Raw genomic sequence first — 21,040 nt, 5'->3', positions numbered from 1 at the left:
TACCATTACGTGAAGTCTTTATCTCACATTGCGCTGATAGCCCTGAAAAGAAAACATCTAAAAGATTTCTTATATGTTACTAATGATTTTTATTTCCAGCCAGAAATCTGAGTCCAAAAATGGAAACATCACTTTATTCTCTAATATTATCAGAGAACATTAAAGCTGCTATTACTATTCCATGGCATGACTGACGACAGTTTACATGTCCTAAACATATTTTAAGTAGATCGGTGCTTTTATTTGTCTGAAAAGGTTCTATTTATTTCATGAGCATTTTTGATCAGAGATACTGCTTTGTATCTCAGTGTAACTGAAGTCTATGGCAATCCTCCTACTGACACTTAAGTACTAAGGTCCTTTGTTCTTCACAGTTGGGAATATAAACTCAAGAATTTGAGAAGGGCATCAGTACATTGCTCATTTTTCACACTTTGAGGAGAGTAGACTGTTTGAAATTCACCTTGAAACTGAATTCAACTACCAGTATCTCTTGGATGTTGTCATATTAACCAAGAAGTTAAAACAGATTACCTGATCAGTTATGCTGGAGGTCCTGAGATGAAATACAAAATAAAAAAGATCAGTCTGCTTTCTGGAGAAAGAGGTTAGAAGGCTTGGCTAACACTGTGACTCCCTTCTGCATGAAAAGTGACATGTACTGCTCCTATTTAAAATGAGGCAAATTCAGCCCTAAAGAGAGTTAGATGCAAGGCCTCTGAAGTCAGCAGTTAGCTGCCGCCTGAATTTGGTGCAATGTGTCCCTCAGTACAAAAGATTATTTCACTGCTTGTGTCAGTCAGGTAGTTTTCAACAAAAATCACATTTGTATGTACAAAGTAAAAATGCCTGCCTTGGTCTTGGTTTAGGTTTGCAAAGCTACATTGTAGAAGACCTGAATTTAATCGGGGAGATAGGATGATATGACTGTGCTTGTATGTGATTCAAAAAAACACAGTTCAGTTAAAAACTGGTTTGAGCTATCGCCATTTTTTTAAGTGATAGAAATGGTGAGAGCTAGTCCTTGGATTAAAGGAGAAGAATATATAATGCTGTTTAAAATCAGAAGTCATTTTCTTGAATAATCTTCCAATTAAAATTTGTTTTAGTCAGGGAATATTTTGCTGTGCAGTGGTATTGTATTTCCTTTAAAACCTATTCTCAGAAACTTAATTTAGCCAAAAGCTGAGAACTCAAATTCCTAATGGCTTCAAGTCATTGACTAGTAATTAGGAAAACAGGGATATCTGACCTCATATGCATTTTTTTGCAGATATGAAGGACAATGATAGAAAAGGATGTCTTGCTTGAATGCCAATATTTGCTCAACCCCTTGCTCTCAGAAGGGATAGAAGGAACTTCCTAGGGATCAGAGAGAACTGGTCAGTTTGCCGTCCCTCGGTCATATACCTGCAGTTACTAAAAACCTGTAAGGCTCAGTAGTTTTTTAGTGCACTCAGAATACAGCGTAGAAGGCATACATTTGTTTTATTTAAGCTAAGTGTGGAAGCAAGGACCTATCCTGCCAGGACATAGTGGGCAGAGGAGATGGGTGTATATGTCATATTTTTAACTATTCTGTCTGCCCTAGTAATTTTGCATTTTTATTTTAACATTTCTAGGTTTTACTTAGAATAAAATGTGTGTGCGTGTGGGGGCTGTTTGCTTAGGTTTTAGAAGTTTGGTCTTTTCTGCAGACCCCGCTATAAGAGAAGGTCTAAGCAGATCCATCTCAAAGCTGTGGCCAGTTAAGCTTCTCTTCCTCCATGAAGACAGGCCAATGCATAATTCGTTGCAGATTAAGTGGCTAAATTGTATAAATTGTCTCTAGTTCCTGCCTGGACTACGGAGTCAGGGGGCCTTTGCACTCTCCAATCTGTAGCAGCAGAGTTTATGACAGGATTAAGGTCACCATGGTTTTGCACATATTCAACAACATCAATGTTAGCAGCAGCCCAACTTAAACAATTAGCTCTGTGGACAGCAAAACTAATGAAGCTTGATTTCCTGGGGGTTTGTGTATTACACTTTTACAATCCGCTCTCTTTTCTCCACCACTTTAAAAGCCTCAGCTTTAAAAACTCCTCCTTTTCCTCCAGTTCCCTCCTGCATTCCCTTACCTGGTCCCCAGTTCTTCACAGGGTTACTCACTGCCACTCAGACACAAACAATGATTCACGGGCCAAGCGGGAGCCTGCTGTGTAGTTTATGCCGGGGCTTTCCTCCTGCGGAGGGCACGGTCTTGCCTTTCTTTCCTTTGCCGGACATTGATGTTCACACAACCTTGTAGGAATTTAATATTTGTGAGGCTGTCACTGCACATCAGTTTTGATACTTGCCAGTGAGTGGGTTCAAAGGTTCTTGGGGTGAGGAAAGGTTGACTACTGTATAAGCAGATACCACACAAAAATCAATCTAAATTTCAAGGGGGAAAAAAAAGGGCTCATGCAGGAGGAAAAAGTATGTGTATACACACACAGAGTAAACATAGTCCCAGGAAACGCAGTTTCTGTAACTAGTATTTGCTTTTGTGCATTACTTTGACTTCTCTTTGCTAATGAATGTCATAGATTATGCGTTAGAATGTATTAGATTAAAAACCAGAGGAAGAGAATCTTCTGTTTCCTGCCAAACCAGACAGGCCACTGTAACGGTAGCTGTTGTCTTACCGGCTGTGAGTATTTTGTCCTGGGTTACCATTAACATTGCTTGCAGCTGTGCATAATTTGCTGATTCACTGAATGACTATTTCTCAGTTCCTCTGTTGGGATTTTTCTCTTACTGGTAATGTAGTCCGTTTTAGTCTTCAAAAAAGTAGGGAAAAGCCACATTGTTCCTTATAATGACTTAACTTCTTCCCAGATTTATGCTGGGATATGTACAAACTGGTGCGTTACAAAGAACTTCCCAAAGAGGAAGACACAAATGCCGTAGTTGCCTTAGCAAAGGATTGACTGAAAAAGTAGTTCTTTTAATGTTATGAAAAATGTATTAAAGGTCTGATGGAAATGAAAGCTTTTCTGTTGTCTTAATTGTATGCCGAAACAAGTCCTAGCGGCATAAATCTCACCTTAACTTATCTTTCTGACTGATGCAAATTTTTCTTTGCTTTGCTTTTTTTTTTTTTTGGCTCAGAGTTAAAAGCTGCTAAAGGACAGCAGAATATTTTGCGTCAACCAGAAATCCTTGATTTCAAAGTACAGCTCTAGCTTATGAAAGAAACCAAGAAGTTTTTCTGTACATTAAAATTTAAGCTCTTGTAAACCATTTCCGTAAGATGGGGCTCAGATACTTCACCCTTGCCATTACTGGAAAATATCAGAAGCAGAAGATGCATATGTCATACGTATAACATACCAGATGTTTTTTCCCATGAAAGTTTTGTGTGTTGTGCTGTATTTGCTTTATTTTTCCTCTGACCTAAGGAACAAGTCACTGTGTCAGCTGACACTGCGAAGTCCTTTTCAAGGAAAATCTACTACAGTTAGCAATGTGCAGTTGCAGCAGGTGTTTGTGTGTAATTTTGTTTATTTTATGTTTAAAAGATAACTACTTTGCTTTAGTGGTTTTTTTTCAGTTTATTTGAGGCTTTCTTTTGGACACGAAATTTGTTTGTTTTCTAAGCGGTGAGTCATTTGTAACCACTTTTGGCAAGTATTCTCACCATGATATATGGTAAAGTGGTACAGGACACATAAATTGAAAGTAAAACATGCATTGAACCAAAACCCCACAGAAATCCACATTCTTTCCATTTAATGGACAAGTTTAACCCAGGTGTGGGTTTATAGTACAGAGTTTATTATATGACATGCATATATATGAATTATGTTTATTTTATAAAGTATTATTTCTGAATATTCTAATATTCTGACCACTGGATATTTACACCTGATGCAGCTTTTACTTTCTGTAATGTTTTATACTAGCAAGTGTTTTGATAGAGAACTTTGTACTTTAAGTAGCTTACAACTGCATTTCCTTAGGACAGTTTGTGTGCAATGCAGCAGTTTCTCCATTTTTGCTAATCCTCATTTTCATAGCTGAAAGCACTCTCTGAGTAAGTGTAATAATTTCTACCAGGCTGTAATCCAAGTCTTTACACAGAGCCTCACTGAAAGAAATAACCATACAGAGCCCTGTTTTGTCCTGTTCTGTTCTGTTCTGCTCATGCTGGAGTAGCTAGGCTGTGTAGCCAAACTCAGTTGGTACCAGAACGGGCTTTTAAATTCAGTAAAAAATAATGTATATGGTTTATTTTAATATGTATATATATGAAGAAAACATTGTAAATTACTTTGGATTGCTCATATTCTATCTGCTGGTCATCAACTGTAACTTCTTGTTCACATACCAGGTGATGCAGCAGCCTGCAAAGAAACATTACACATTTTGTCTTAATTCCTCCATTCAGAGCACAATTTTTAATTTTTTTTTTTTTTTTTTTAGGAAATATTCCTGGCACTTCAGAAACAGAGTAGAAGTAAAGGAGATGATCAGGGTGTAGCTCCTGAAAGATGCAGCTCTAAGAAAAGGGAATACAAGCAAAGCTGCAGAAGATAGTCACGTTCTTAGTGTGTGATGGAGAGTCCCTCTGTTTGCAATGCTGAGTTACTGGAGTTCAGGGAAAGACAGCTTTTATGGCTCCAGTAAATGTAGTCTGCATCTCAAAAGATCAGCTTTCTCTTTTCAGTTCACAAACAATGGCTAGAAATTATTTGAAATTCATGTTCTTCCTAAAAGCATTTGTAATAACTTGCCAAAAAGTCTCCATCAAGATTAAATAATTTTAGTTGGAGCTGACATCTGGTTTATTCCAGTAATATTTTGTAGTAAAAACCCCACTCGATGAGCCGATAGTTGTCAGTCTCCAAGTCTGCAAGATCACAGGAGGCCTGTGCTCCTGGTCTCCTCAGACATCCTTTCTCTCTGTGGTTAATTAGCCGTGGGGGCAATTCTCAGACACAAGGAGTCTTGAAAAATCCTTTCAGAGACAGATGACAAACAAGCCTTCTCCTGCCCCAGGTCATCTTCCTATGGAATTCAGCTTTTGTCTCCCGCCTCCTTCAGGAGAGGCCCTTACTGTAGGAGTAGGCAAGCTTTTAATCAGACTATGTCCTCAATCGCCTTCGTATCTGCATACAAAGATCGCAGCCCATCGGTAGGTTAGCATGGCAGGGGAATGACCTTGAGAGAGCATTGCCTTCCGCATGTCACTTTCACTCCGCTGAGGACTCAAATTAAGTGGGTCAAACACATGTGGTGCCCCTGTTTGTCTCCATCTGCCTCAAGCATGCAAACTTGTAGTTTTCTCTCAATTTCTTCCCTTAGACAAAAAAAATGCAATTTTTCTTTCCCTTGATGAATGGGGGATCCTCCCTCAGAAAAGGGCAGTATGAGTAAGAAGATGCCAGCAGTGATGCATTTGCCCTGTGCTGTCCCAGTTGACGCTGCCTGCAGCCTGGTCGCTGCCCTGGGCAGAAGCGCCTGTGCTGTGCCGCTGAGAGGGATGGCCCGTGCAGCTGCTCCCGTTGTTGGCCCCGCTGGACTGCGGCCCAGCCTGAGCTCCCGCGTACAGCACGCCGTCGTGGAGCGCTTCAGCGTAATCCTCAAACAACTCCACTGCCTCCTGTGCCGTTCAGGGCTGATAAACACCCCAAATCTCAGGCTGGCCTTTCACTTTCTGTCTGGGTCATTCCCCTTCTTTAGCCTAACACCCTCATAGCGCCGCACGGCTCAGCGGTGCGGGGAAGCTCTCCTCCCTGCCTCTGCTCTTCTGCCTCAGTCATTACTGTGGGGTGTGTGGGGGAGTGTATATTGTTGCTGTTTCAAGCATTTATGTAATTTTATTTGTACATAATTCTAGAAGCACTGTTACTGACGGGATGGTGCCAGTGGCTGCGGAAGGCGCTACAGGTAATAATGTAATCCTTCATGCTGCTGTACGTGTCTGGAGCTCGGGAGGAGCAGGAAGCGCTGTGAACGTTAAGTTATTGGGTTGTTCAGGGTCCACGAATCCTCCCCAAAAAACCAAACGGCCAGCCGATGCCCTACAGCGCCCTACGCGGCGTTCCCGCCTGCCGGCCGGGCCGCGCAGCTGGGCGCGGAGGCGGGACCGGGCGCGGGGGGGGGGCGGTGGCTCCGTCCCTCCCTCCCCGCCGCGGCGGCGCGGCCCGGCCGGGGGGTGGCGGGCGAGGGTGCGCGGAGCCGCCGCCCGCAGCAGCCGTGGCGGCAGGAGGAGGAGGCGGCGGCGGGAGGGGGCTGCGATGCTGCTGGCTGAGCGCCCCCCTGGAGCCGCCCCCGGGCGAGGTGAGTCAGCGCGGCCCCGCGGTGCGCGGGGGCCCGGGAGGCAGGCAGGCAGGCCCGCGGTAGGCCGCCCGGCGCGGTGCCGCCGCTTCCCCTGCCCGCGCTGCGGGCCCGGCCGCGGGCCGGCAGGTACCCACCAGGGGGTCGCCGCGGGGGAGGCGCCCGAGGGACCGGCTGTGCTGCACCGCTGCCGCGGGGAGCCGGGCCGGTGAGGCCGTGCCCGCCCCCCCCCCCCCCCCCCCCGAGCTCGGAGCCGGCACCGGCTCCCTCCCCAGCGGAGGCGGCGGGCCGTGTCCCCGCAGCTGCCCGGGATGCTGCCGCTGGGCCTTCGCCTCAGCCTTCCCCCCCCCCCCCCCCCCCTTAACGGCTGCCCGGTGCTGCCTGTCCCTCTCGGAGGTGCCTCCTGGCTGAGCCGGGGCGGCGGGCTGCGCGCTCCCTGGGGTCCCCAGACGCTCGTGGTGGCTGAGCGATGACCTCCTTAGGATGCCGGCCCTCGTCTCCAGAAGCTCGGCCCTGTGGCTGGACCGTAACCAGCACCGTACGTGCCACCGAGCCCTCCCGGGAGACCACCGGCAAATGACAGCGCCGAGGTCCCCGGGGGTGGCGGCTGGCGGGGCCCTGTCCCGCAGGAGCTCCCGCACAGGCAACCCCGTGTCTGTCCCTGCTGCCAGCCTCCAGGCCTGGGGGCGTGCGTGGCTGTCACTCGCTTTCGGAACCCCGAAATCCTTAAAACAGGATATCTCTTAGTAAGCAGGTTGTCAGTTGCTCCTCTGTTTATCAAAACAAGCACAGGAATAGATGCTCGTTTAAGAAATCGGTGCTGGAAGTACCATAGATGTTGTGGATGTCTGTTGTATCCTAAGCTAGATGGAATTTAAAACCCTTGTTTGGTCAGCAGCTCTGAAGTTTTAACAGCAGGCTCTTTGTAAATGTTGTGTTGATGGAAAATGCAGTGTTGAAGAGTGATAAACTTGGAGTTTAAGGGAGAGGAGAGAGGCTGTCTGAACATAACACTGAAGTATTTCAGTAAAAACTCGCCCAAATCATTATTAGGTTACCAAGATATATGGGGTCTAGTTGTCTGCTGTATTTAGTAATGTCCAAGGAAAGAGATTATAAAGTGCTCATTTTCTGGCCGGGTTATTTTTTTGTATTTGTTTCCCTAGATGTAAATAGTGGACAAAAGTGACATTTATTTTATTGTTTGTGTTCTCTGACTACCCACCTGGGGAACAGGGGAAAAGAGAACAATCCTCTTCTAAAGGATAGTGTTTGTGATAGCAGTCATAAACCTGGTAAAAATCCTAAGCAAGTTTAAAAAAAAAAAAAAATGAACAGGTGGAGTGAGAATATGAGAGCAAAATGTGATGATGTGAGGAAGCTGTGGTTGATCACTAATGTTGCTGGTGCTAGGGCATGACTTAAACGCAACTTAAAATTCATCTTGATCTTCAGCCACAGCACAATGGGCCCGAGTTTATATAGCAGCGCAGAAGCATGTGAACCGGTGACGTGATCCAGCCACAGCGGTGGCGGCTGGTCCCCGAGGCTGGGCACTGCCTGGCAGGCCTCTCTGTTTTGAAACAGACCACTGCTCCTGCCGCTGCCGGACTGGGTGCTGCAGCTGGGTGCCTGCATCCCTCCCCAGCGCTGGAAGCTGCTGTGCTTGCTGAGTAATTCGGCTATGACTCTGGGCACTTGCCTGGTCCGTAGTTGAAGGCACAGTTATTATTTACTGTGATTAACGAAGTGTAAACCTTGGAAGTGTAGATATATAGTTGGAAAATTAAAAACCGGTTAAAAAAATTGGTATCTAATACTGACTGAAAATAAGCCGATTAAAAAATAGAGTCTACTAGGACATCGTGATTTGCACATATGAAAGGGAAAACATGGTTGGAAAGCAGGAGTGCTAAGATGGGTGTTTAATGGTTTTTCTTTCACAGATGAGGATCTGATAGTGTTCCTGTCTTCTTTAATGTTAATACTAGCACTATTGTATCAACTTAGCAACTTCAGACCTATTATAAAGTGCATTAAGCCTATTATAAACCTGATCTTGACGCACTTCAGACATTCTGTAGTCTCTCAAACTAATTGACTAAACGTGTCAAAGTCTGTGGGGTTTTATATGCATATTGAATGAAGTCAAAAAAACCTATAGACCGACACATTAAGTAAGTGCATGCCAAGCAACACAAAATAAAGCAATTTTAAGAGTTAAGTGTTATAGAACAAGGTGGTTTCACTTCATGGAAAACCTGATTATGGTGGTTAATATTACAACACTAATGTCTCGCTTCAGACTTGAAACAAATATATTTTCCAGCACTGAGTTAATTTACTAAAAGCGATTTATTCCTGATTTTATAAATTCTGAGTGAGGTGTCATGCTGGGGACTCCTTGCCTTTAGAGAGTAGGGGATGGCGATGTGGGGCAGATGGGTCAGCCTGCATCTGCATGGCTTGGCAGGAGACAGCTTGTGGCCTACCTGGGAGAGTTTTGGGAACGTGATGCAAGAGTAAATGAAGTCTCTACACTCTTCTGTCATGATGTAAGTTGTTTGCATAACATGCTCCTCCTTTTTGGCATGAATGCAGGTGACAGCACCAGAGTGTTCCTTAGGGGTGAAATTTGCTTGGAAATGGAAAACATGGTCTATTATTCATGTTTATTACAGCGATGCCTTTTAGGGCTGCTGGATGCCAGGCTTAATTCTAAGAGATACTGCACAGATACTGTAGCAGAAAGCCTTTGATCCAAAGGTTTTGTAGTTTAGATGAATGAGACACAGGGGCTGAGGAGGAGGTAGTGTGCATGAGCAACACGATGGGTGCACTCATTGTGGCAGTTTCACCAGGCAGGGGATGAGCGAGGTGAGCTTTCTTTGGAAGATGAATAGTTTTTAACTCTACTTCTGTAGCACAGACCTCTTCTGAATCAAACGGTAATTAGTGACTTAAAGGTTTAGTCAAGAAACATGTTTTCTATTAGCAGATTTAAAAATGTTTGTATTAAAACATCATGTTGAATTTCATCTGTTGGCTACAAAGTTAGTTTTTGCTAGTCAGTGAAAGTCTGAAAGAAGTAAAATCAGATGTGATGCCCTGTTGGCTGGCTTTGATTTATCCACACAATGCAAACAGCAAGCTGGTCTTCTCTGTTCTTACAGCTGCATGCTGCTTGAGAGGTTTAATTAATGATTTCTGTTTTGAAATTTTACTCTTAGAGTCTGTTTTCTGAGACTGTATAAATATACATCTTCTACAGTGATTTTACTGGGTATTTAATGGGTTAAGCTACTCTTGATCACTTGCACTGTCTTCTGATGAACTGTCTTGTGGGGTGTTTTTGTTTTTTTTTTTTTACATTCAGTATACATCCAAATCCTCATTTTGAGGTTCTGCTTTGTGTGTTTTAATTATACTTTAATTCTCACAGCCCAGTGAATGGAATATTTGTGCTGAACTAAACTTTATTTAAGAACAGCAGTACACCTTCACCCCAGATCTGTCTGTTGGTCTGCAACTGAAGATTTAATGCCTTGTGCTGTTAAGTGCCAGGATATTTTCCCCAAGAGCTTTAGGGATTTGCTACCCGAGTCTGATCTGTTGATTGTGTTGTGGGTTTTTTCTTTTTGGTTTTTTTTTTTTTTTTTTTTTTTTTTTTTGAGGTACAGTGCAAAGCAGGTGTTTTGAGGTGTTGTGTGTCGTGTCCCGTCCCTCCCCCCCAAAGGTTTTGGGAAGAGTGACTCCAAGGGGAGAGCTGAGTTTTTAGTATACTATATTATTATTTTCTTTATTATAATTTTCCTTTGTTTTGTAGGGAACTTCTTGTAATGTCAGGTTGTCTTGAATAGATTAGCTTTTTATCCTTTCTGATCTTGAAATCCTCTTAATTATTAGGAGGCCCAGAGTAAATGAGGATCGATTTAAGACATGAAAAAAAGGCAAGACTGCCAAGAAGGTATTTGAAATAAATGTAGAATACCAATATTTGTCTCTTTCTGCCAAAGAGCCTCATTGCGATCATTAAAATGACCATTGCATTGTCAGCACTGAATTCCTTGGGACAAATGTTTTTTCCTCTGTTCCTTAGATAGCTGTTCAAAGGTACAAGTCTGCAGGAAAGTTGCTGTAGCTGTTTGCAGAAGATGACTGGATGAAAGATGTGTAGTAGATGTAAAGGTTTGAAGTAGATTTTGACTTGCTGGAGAAACAGATACAAACTAGGCAGCAGCAATCTGTATCAGGAAACGTAGAAAAAATAATAGACTCTAGTACTTAAAAAAAAAAACAATGTGTGCAAAGCTTGAAGGAAGAATAGTCTTGTGGTTAACAGGTGCATTCTTTACAGCTGAAAAGAAGCACATGCACTTGTTGCGTGAACAGGCTCAGAGCATGGGTGATGTTGCAGAATCACCCCCAGCCTGAGAAAGCCAGGTCAGCCACAAGCTTCCTGTGCAGCTGTGAGAAAGGGACTTGCGCTCCTGGGCCCGTACGAGCGGATCATGGGTTGGGGGGTAAGTGGGCAGTTCAGATTTTAACGAAGTATTTTTCAGTTGTAGCCGTGTTGGGGGCGATGAGGGAACAAAGACTTGGTTCCCTGTTCTGAGTTCTGTAGTGGTTTGGAAACATAAACCCGTGGGAAGACAGAAGGTGCTTTCTTGTGACGTACATCTACTGTGCTGTCCGCTTGCTATGCCACTTCCCTTTCCCTTTCTCGGGATCTTTGCAGAAGTTTATTCCAATTTGCGTGTTAGGGCTTTGTTGTATGTTTGTGCACTTACCTAAGTTTAGGGACGATAGCTTCAAAACTTAATCCTGTTTTCAGAGTGATGTTACCACTCTGCAGCCCCTCTGGTCCAACTTGTCCTGGCTGAACTGATGACATTCAGCAGGCCTCTACCAAAACTTCGTGCTCTGTTCTGCCTCAAACAGGTTAAAATTTATGTTCACACTGAAATCCATTCTGTTTACTTTCTGAACCCTTCTTCCTCACCCCTGTTCTCTGTTGTTCATCTTAAACTTGCTGGAGGTGCTGTCTTCTATCGTCCTACTGTCTTGTGGATCAGAAAAGAAGTTTTTCCAAAGTGAAGATATGGTATTTGTTAGGCTATGGTTAAAATAACCAGTAGATAACTAGTCTCTTCTCACACTGGTTTTCCATCTGCTTGATTTGCTGCACGTTCGGTCCCTGACTGGCATGCTTCTTTGTCAGTAGAAGGAAAGCTCTGTAGATTTTTTTTTTGGTAGATTCTTGAGTTGGTTTTCTTTGTTGGTTTTCTCATTTTCAGTCATTTATTTTTAGAATTTTAAAAATTGCTAAATAAAATAACTTTCAAAAACCTGACTCCCAAGCAAACTACTGATCAAAATATTAAAGAATGCCATATGGCTCCTACCAGTCTTGATGCTGTTACATTTCTGAAGAGTATATTCTGTGTTATTAATATATTCAATGAAACACTCTGAGTGGGAAAATATTTACTGAAATTATTATGAAATATACTTTTCATAGCATTCTTACCCAAGATGTCCTAGTCAAAATACTAGGAGTGGATCTTTTGGATTAATCGTTGCACACAGTGGGTTAGAAGATGATGGATGCTGGGACAGATGGAAGTTGTAGAGGGGGGAAGAGGAGGCAACAACTGAAGTGTTTAAAGATTAGCAGTATAACAGTTTTTTAAATACCCGCTATTCATACGACATACCAAACTGAAGTCCCATTCCATTAGAGAAGGGAAACCGAATTTAAAAAGATCGAATACTAATTGCTCTAAAAGCCGTTGGTATAATTTATATGATGATTTCATATCTCTTATATGGTTCAGAGCTCATATCTAAGGATAAGGAATATGGCTGTGTTGTTTAAATCAGAGTAATTTCAATTCATACTTGCAAAGAAGTTGTCCTAATATCCAAGTGCTTCAAATGCGAGTTCTATCTTGTCATGTCATGAGGACAGGGAGGAAATTGATTTTTCAACATTAAATGCTGTAAAGCTCTGATACAGCTGGTAAGCAAGTTGCTGTAAACAGATGAGCATATACTGGTTTTGGTAGGACACAGGAACAACACTGAAACCTCAGTTAGGTGCCCTTGACATAAGCGGGGCACTGCACAAGTTTTGGAGTCTTTCTTGTCAAAGCAAGGTGAGGCTTGAAGAAAATAAATGCACAAATGACGACTGATCTAATTTACCCATTAGGAGGACTTGTTTTATGGCTATAGAAGCCAAAAATGAGCAAATATATGAGCAAAAACCCCATAGTCCTTCCAACTGTCAGGCGAAGGTGGCCGACTGAACTGAAAATTGCAGAAGCTAACGACATAGTTTTTAGTTTATGTGGCTTTTGATGGTAGCAGGTAAGAGGAAGAAAACGTATTTTCACATTTGACTGTTCTATCAACTTAATTAGGACTTTTTCCAATCTCTTGACATGTGAAATACTTTTTTAAATCGGATTGTCTCTGAAGAAACTGGAGAAAAAAAAAAGTTTGTGTGTATGTGCTGCCATCGTTTTTATTAACCTCTCAGCTTGAATACATGAATATTTAAGGTTCCAAGATTTTTATGCAACCTTTTCTCCCTAAGTGAAACCAGAGATCGTCAGAGATAGTATCCCATAGAAATGACATTTAAAAGTGAAAAACACACAGAAGCCTCATGAGTGTTTGGGATTTGAATCATGGTATTTTTAGACTTGTATATGACTGAACTGTGCAAGGTTTAGATTATTTTAATGGACTGTTGTTTTCAGAAGCATCCATTGCTTGTTCTGCCAGCTGTTACGTGTATGTTGGATCAGTAAGAAACAATTTAACATACTTGTGTTAGTCTCTTTTCTGTTACTAGCCTTGTATCAGTTTGCAAGTCTGTTGTCTGTATTTAAATAATTCTGAATTATAATTAAATAATAATTATAATTAAATAATTTAATGGTACTGGGCATATCAGTGCATGACTAATTTTAAGGCGATGATACTGTGCTTTCTGTTGAGTTTTGAAAGACTGCAATTTCAGTGGAGCTTTTCTAGTGGGAATGAAGTGCAGAGCTGCAGAAAAATACTTCGAATTCCTAGAGAAGATATTACCGATCATAAATCAACTGCTCTTAGAGAAATTTCAGGTTCTTCTGGAATAAAATGCTCTTTTCATATATTGGTCCTTGAAAAGGTTCCTGTGTGATAGTAACACTAGTCCAAACAGCAAAGGGATGACAGAACCAATATATTAAATGTTCAACTTTTATAATGAGCATGAGCTAATCTCCCTAGGTTAAATATACAGATATTAATATAGCAAAAATAGTTGCCTAATATAATGATTTTGAGCTGGTAGCCTCGTGGCAGAACTTTTTTTTTTAGTCCTTGAAAGGAAAGCTTCTGCTAGCTAGCCTACCTTATTAGAATAGTTTGTTGTTTTTACATGTGGTGAAATTGGAATCTAAGTAGTGGTGAATTTATTTTTAAGTGTTGCTTGTCAGTTTTGCTTCTGCAAAGGGTAAGCGTGGGCAGCTGCAGTACAGTTACCTCCCAATCCACCTTTCTTCAATTTCAGGATTGACTTGAAGAGGTCATTGTAGGGTCTGTACTTGTTTCCTGTGCCTGTATTTCTTTGCTCCCAGGTCTTTGATGCCTTTGAGGTTGCTTCCCTGATTCCAGTGGGTTCCTATTTTAATTTTAAAGTCCCATCCTAATTCCCACCTCTCTTCCCATTCAGCGTAGAAGCTCAAGCCTCCCACCAATTTCTGCTGTGGTTGTAGAGTGCTTAGAAAATCGCATTCCAGGAGGAGATTGATCAACCTTTTGAAGGCCATCATGAGGCTTTGGATAATAATTTGTTTTGATCGTTAAAAAAACCCCCGATATATATGTGGCCGCATTATTTAATTATGAAATCATGGTGATCCTTTGGTATTGTGGGGAATACTGGAAATAAAGAAGTTAGCCTTGGAGGAGAAAAGAAAACTTGCAAGAAGACTTGCAAGTGCTTGCACTTAATTGTCACAGTAACTTTGAATATATAAGTTATTCTCAGTCCTAAACATGAAAGATGTTTTATTGCACAGTATTAAAGCTGCTGTTGGGAGGACTTCACAGAATTGGTTATAAACCACATTTTTATTGATGCTACCATGTACGAGCAGTCTAGACAAATGGCCTTTCCCACCCTAGTATCGCATTTATTGCTCAGAACTGTCACTTATAAGAAAGAAGCTGTCTTTCTCTTTGATGACTGGCATTGCAGGTCTGTTCTGGGTGGTACCTTAACCATGTTCTGTTTTGTTTGTTTCCAGGGTAGCCCTAGTTCCTTGAGAGTGCACCAGATATTGGATGCTTGTGGTAAACCATGGCAGCTGATGATAAGGTTGCCATTTTAACCGATGATGAAGAAGAACAGAAGAGAAAGTACGTGCTTGCTGATCCTTTCAATGGCATTTCCAAGGATCAAGACTTGCCACCCCAGAATGAATCCCCTTCGACGGAGACAACCACTGTCCCAGATGAAGAGCTAGACTGGTTAGAAAAGCACTGCGTCAAAATAAACAATGATCTTCTGATCTCAAAAGTCTTTTATTTTTTCTTCTACTCTGCATATGGCTCTCTCTACCCCTTGCTGCCTGTGTATTACAAGCAGCTGGGTATGTCACCCAGTCAGAGTGGACTTCTGGTGGGCATCAGGTACTTTATTGAGTTTTGCAGTGCTCCCTTCTGGGGAGTGGTGGCAGATCGCTTCAAGAAAGGGAAGATCGTCCTCCTCTTCTCGCTTTTATGCTGGGTTTTATTTAACCTGGGGATTGGATTTGTTAGACCAGCCACCTTAAGATGTGTACCAAAGGGCCTTCCCCCAGCACACCCCACCAATGCAAGCAGCCTTTTAACAACAGTTTTGCAAAATGCCTCGATGTCTTCTCTGCTAACCACAGTGAGCACTGCGTCTCCGAAAGTTCGTGGGAAGAGAGACCTGCTCACTTCCAGTCCAGTCACTTTGGAAACAACGGGGACAACTAATCCTGAAATAACATTCCTGTTACCTACACAGAGCAATGATGCAGAGTTTGTTGTGGAAAACAGTACACATTTTATGTCGACAAACACCACACCTGGCCCAGTCTCACCAGGGAACGTGACTCCGAGTACCACCCCAGCTGCCGTCACCGCAAAGCCGATGCCTTCTGACCAAGGTGTTCTTGTTTACGATCAACAAGAAGTAGAAGCTATTTTTCTACTCATTCTGCTGGTTGTCATAATAGGAGAATTTTTCAGTGCTTCCTCTGTTACTATTGTGGACACCATAACTCTGCAGTACCTTGGCAAACACAGGGACCGGTATGGATTGCAGCGCATGTGGGGGTCTCTCGGCTGGGGGCTGGCCATGCTCTCTGTGGGAATTGGCATTGACTATACCCATACAGAAGTTGGCATTGAAGGTCAGGGATGTAAAGCTCCTGAGTACAAGAACTACAGGATCGTTTTCATCGTTTTTGGTGTTCTGATGACAATGGCGTTAATTGTGGCCACCCAGTTTCGATTTCACTATGCGCACTTCAAGCAAGATGAAAATAAGAGAAAAGAGCTAGAAATCTCACAGGTAGACAGAAATGCCTCCAATAATGAATCCTCTGATAACACTCCTACCAGTATGAGCCAGTCACAGTCTTTCAGTTTTTGGGACCTAATAAAACTGCTGTGCAGTATCCAGTACGGCTCAGTGCTCTTCGTGGCGTGGTTCATGGGGTTTGGCTATGGCTTTGTGTTCACCTTTCTTTACTGGCACTTGGAAGACCTGAATGGCACCACCACTCTCTTTGGAGTTTGTTCTGTGCTCAGCCACGTGTCGGAGCTGACTGCCTACTTCTTCAGCCACAAATTGATTGAATTGGTTGGTCATATCAGGTAAGATGTTAGCAATCATTCAAGAGCTATAAAAAAAACCCATTGAATTTCAGGCCTATCCTTGTGTTACAAAGTTAAATTCAAGTTAATCCTTTTATTTTAAAATTCTGAGTCCTGCTTAGTTACACAGCTTGTCTGATGGAGTTTTTTTACTACTATTTTAGGAGTTGAAGATGCTCTGAAATGCTTCCTTTGCGTTTTAATGGTGTGTGCATTATGCCTGGCACCGTAACCTTTTGCAGACAGTTCCAGAAGATATCCTAGTTCACTGATGCAGAGCTCTGTTAGAGGTCTTTACAAACTGCCACCCACTCAAGGATTGTCTGTTTTGACGTATAAATACCATTAATTTTACTTTTTTTTCCCCCTGATGAGTAGCAGCATTCTGGAAACCTACTTTAGCCTGCTTCTCCTTGCGGGGCCGTTCTTTGCCCCCGCAGTAGCCTCCAGAAGTGTCACTTGCATGCTGAGAGGGGAGGAGGTGAAGATGCAAGGTGAGCATCTCCTGCGCACATGCCCTTGTAATCAGACCCTGGGTGTTGGCAGAATGAGGTTGCAGCCTGGTAGTGTCACTTACCAGTGCAGTTCCTTTAGTTGCAACTGCGTGTGTTAGCTGCTGAAGTGAGGTGGCTGTGCAGGCTTCTCCTGTAGTTCTTGCTTTGTGAAAGTGAAACTGATCACTTCTGGCATATTGGTAAACATTGTTTTCCTCTGAATTCACAATTGACTTAATTTCTGCATATTCTAAATCTCTTTACTCAGGGGAGCAACAATAGGGAGGAATTTGAGTTACTGAAGTCGTAAAGGTTTGGTTTTTATATTTACTCGGGTAAATGTGCCACTCTGTGTGCTGTTAGCATCATGTTCTTACCAAATGCCCTGTTTATAATCATACAGTCATGGAGATGTAAGTATTTTTTAAGCTGTCTGCATTGTGCTTTTTGTGCATTCCGTTCTGTGGTTTCGCTCTTTGGTTTTTTGTTTTGCTTTTATTGGGATTAATTTTTTTATTCATTTGATCTCTACTAAAAATGTTTGAGATGCTTAGCACGGTAACTTCAGACATTACTTAAAAGATGGAGTTTTTATCTTCCTTTTAACTGATGAGAATCTCTTTACTTTGAGTCAGTCTTTTAATCTCTGAATTTGACAATAATAACTATGAGAAAATACAACAGCTTGCATGCAAAGACTGAAGGAAGGATATGATGGTGGAGAACAGGTCACAGCCTTGATAGGTAAAGATAGCTTGGGCATGCTCTTTCAATGTATATGGTTATAGTACAAAATTCAGGCTTAGATTTCAACTAAACAAAGAAGGAAAAACAAAAGAATGGTAGGTTTGTCAGTAAGATTAAATAGAAGGGGATAGAAGCACTGGCCAGTAAAAAGAAAGGTGATGTACAGGATTAACTCCTCTTTTTCTCTTCTTCGCGCTGTTAAGACTATGAAGCCGAGATTGCGTCAGGGTTAAGTTGTTAAAATACTAGCTCAGATCTGCAGTGAAACAACGTTCTTTATACCTGCACCTGGGAAATGCATATTAGTCATATTTTAACACTACCTAATGCTTACTTATATTTAGTCATCACAGTTTATGAGATGTCTCCTCCTGGTTGCCCTTCTTGTACATTCTGAACTTTGTGTAATGCATGGCTTGTTCAAGAGAAGGCAAACTTTTTTCTTTTTCTTTTTTTTTTTTTTTCCCCTCCCCCCTCCCAGTAGGAATGTATAGGAGTTCATAGCTCATATTCTTTGATAGTTCTGTATATGTCTGCTGCCTTATAGTACAGGTATTATTTCTGCCATAAACAAGAACCAGTAGCTTCCAACTATATATCCTTCTTGGAACAGTCTTAATCAGAAGCACTTGGGATTGGTATTTCATATCTTCTTTTTTTTTTCTTTTTTTTCTTTTTTTTTTTTTTTTTTAATAGCTGTAAATGCCTTGTTTACTTTTTTGGCACAAAAGCAGTTACATGTTTATGGGAATTCTGGTGTAAAGTCTGGTATGAAATAAGGTAGATGTTAGATGTGCGTCTTAATCCACAGCAAGCTGTGAATATTTCACAGTTAGAGGATAGGTAGCTTGACATCTCTTTTTGGTAGGATTACTTCAATCCTGAGATTGTCTCACCTTCCATTAGCTTCTGTCACTAATGTTTTTAAAAAATATTTTTTAGAAGTAATGTTTTCACTCTTTCTTCTGGGTTGTTAGACTCCTAGACGTAGACAGTCTTTTTGCAGTATTTATTTGATCATTATCAATCAGTCTTTCCTTCCTGTCCTAATTCTTTGAAGACAGGCATGAGTACCAGAATTGCGTGCAGTGTCACAGTAGCGGGAAAAATGCTAATCTATGCGTAGAACTGCAAGGGAACAGGCTTTACACCCTTGCCAGATAGAAACTCGGTTTTCCTTTCTAGCCTTGTAAAGTTTTCTGTTTTCTACCATTGTATGTGTTGGCATGTAAGATCCTTACAACATTTCAAAACCTATTCTGTTTTCACAGGGTTTCACTAATACTCAAATTACTGTCCAAGCATTTTAAGCATGTGCTGATTAAAATGCCTGATTTCTGACTTAATTTGCTTTACTGTTCATACACAGGTGCGCTGCACGTGTGCCTACGTTATACATGCTGCTAGTGTTTCTAACGTGGTACATTAGCAGGTCACTAGGTGAATCTGGAGTAACGACAGCAATCGGTTCAGCTAGAAAGCTGTTCCGTGATTGTACAAGGGGAGAGAATATTGCAGATGTTAGAAGGGTATTTTTTTGCCTTGCCTCCTGCAGCCATCTTCTGAGAGATGACAAAATAGATTTTCATTTAAAAGTAAACTAATGAGTTAAAAAGAAATAAGTCATCAGAAAGCGTGGTGAAGGCCACACGTCTGTTGAGAGGCCGTTGCAATGGAAAGCATACAAACCTGGCTATGAAATATTTAGGCACCATTGTTGAATGGTATCCTGTGCAGAAGCACTCATAACTGCCATTGAGTTGAGGAAGATTATGTTAATTTCTGAAAATAACCTCCTACTTGAGGTTAAGCTTGAATGTGTTTGACCACAATTCCAGTGAGTTTTATAGGAAACAGAGACTGGTAGTCATGGTTGTAAACAGCTTAGTCTCCTTCATGTAAGTAGAGATCCTGTGCTTTAAATGTTTAACCTGTAAATTGAATAAGGTGTCTCTGTGGGTACTGCATATGGGGTTCATAAGGAACATCTGTTTACAGTAGCCATTTAGGTCTGATAAGGAGCCTAAGTGATTATTATAAATAGATTTTTGAAAAGACTCTGTAAATGCACAAAAGTTCTGTGACGTACCTTTCTAAAAGCATAATTATAGAAATCTGCATAAACTGTAATTTACCTACATCTCTGTACTTATTGTAACAAACGTAAAGCTGGAACCTCAGTTGCTGCTCTTAAACTCTGAATCCAGTCTGGTCCTAACCAGTGAGCTGGGTGCATCTGTACTGCTGATAAGGAAAAGCAAGTATATGGTGAGGTAGTGCCTTTGTATCATCACCCTGGGCCTTGCTAGTAGGGGGATGAAGAAAGGAGCCTGCAGACCTTGTATGTTTGCTTACCCTTTGTGGCAAATGTGTCCTAACAGACTTCAGAAATGTGATGGTACATAAGAATTACATTAAGTTGTGGCTATGAAAGCAACAGAGTTGTTTGTTTGGAACAGAAGGCATTAATTAAAGGGAGACAAAATTTAGGATGCGTGGCGCAAAGAATAAATTTGTTCTCTTTATTGTATAATACCAAACTTTTTCACGCCTTCCCATGTTTTCTTCAAGGAACAATTGGGCTTGTGTTGCCCAAAGGCAGCTTAAACCAGCTATTCATGGACCTTATATGTGTCTGGAAGCAGCACGGCTTGGTCTGATGTGTGAGTTGAGGGGGGGAACTTCCTGCAAGCTTACCCAGCTTGCTGAAAGTAAAATATATTGTCTTCTGTAAATCCATGTTGTGGAACACACAGACTTGGCTATAATTTTGAATGTTTTTTTTTATATCACTGATATGATGAAAACTATGGTACTGGTATTTTAGCTGTCAACAAGTATATATAGAGACCTCAAATGTTAACAAGCTCCTGCATTTTTATGATTGCATCTCACTCTAGATTTTTCAGTGGCTGTGTACCATTTAATTAAATCTTGGTATCCTTTTGCAGAATAACTAACTAAAAAGAGCAGCACAAAGAGTAACGAGCCCTTTCACAGTGTCTGTGTTTACACCTTAATTGTCAAGTGCATTTATTTCACTTGTGCCAACCCAGGGGTCAACCAAGAAGCCGTGTTTGGACAAGAAATAATCCTTCTCCCTGAAAAAAATCTTTAAAGGTTGCAATAGCATCTTTTCTCAAGCTAAAAACGTGTTTTGAATTAAGTCTTTGTTTCCTAAGATCCATCTAAAAATAAGAGAAAGATAGGCAGATGAATAAGCACCCCAGAGGTAAACTAAGCTAAATCTGAGAACTGGAAGGGAGAAGTCGCCAGGCTAAATGTGCAATGGGAAATGCACTGCACAAATAGTCTTTGTGCTTCATTGTTTAAAAACTGGTATAAGAGCTTTTTTTCCTCTTTGTTCTGAGATGCAGCATCTGCTGCTTTTCAACAGGATGGTTAAGTTTTATCATGAGGCATGTTGTTACAAACCATATTGCTTCTGTGGGATGTGTTTTCAGAGTAGTTCTGAGCAGTTTGCAGATACTGGGACTATAAACTTAATATTAATTGGGGTAAAATCAATTTATCTAATACACACCCGCACCAGGCTTGCATTAAAATGGAAGAATGAATCTCTGAAT

General features: G+C 41.6%; 1 protein-coding gene across 4 annotated transcripts in view; it reads left to right on the top strand.

The window, feature by feature from the left end:
• The first annotated feature begins 6,173 nt into the window (after window positions 1–6,173).
• Window positions 6,174–21,040, top strand: part of MFSD6 (major facilitator superfamily domain containing 6) — a 28,712-nt gene continuing 13,845 nt past the window's right edge. For all 4 annotated transcript variants that reach the window (XM_086751146.1, XM_086751148.1, XM_086751147.1 and 1 more), the window contains exons 1-2: window positions 6,174–6,309; window positions 14,613–16,212. In XM_086751146.1, the coding sequence (XP_086607272.1) occupies window positions 14,666–16,212 (1,547 nt within the window). In that variant the 5' untranslated portion in view covers window positions 6,174–6,309; window positions 14,613–14,665. The remainder of the gene's footprint in view (window positions 6,310–14,612; window positions 16,213–21,040) is intronic.

The sequence above is a fragment of the Chlamydotis macqueenii genome, chromosome 6 (assembly GCF_036417535.1).
Source record: "Chlamydotis macqueenii isolate bChlMac1 chromosome 6, bChlMac1.mat, whole genome shotgun sequence".
NCBI classification, from domain to species: domain Eukaryota; kingdom Metazoa; phylum Chordata; class Aves; order Otidiformes; family Otididae; genus Chlamydotis; species Chlamydotis macqueenii.
The sequence above is the reverse complement of the archived record's forward strand: the minus strand, read 5'-3'. Positions and strand labels throughout refer to the sequence as shown.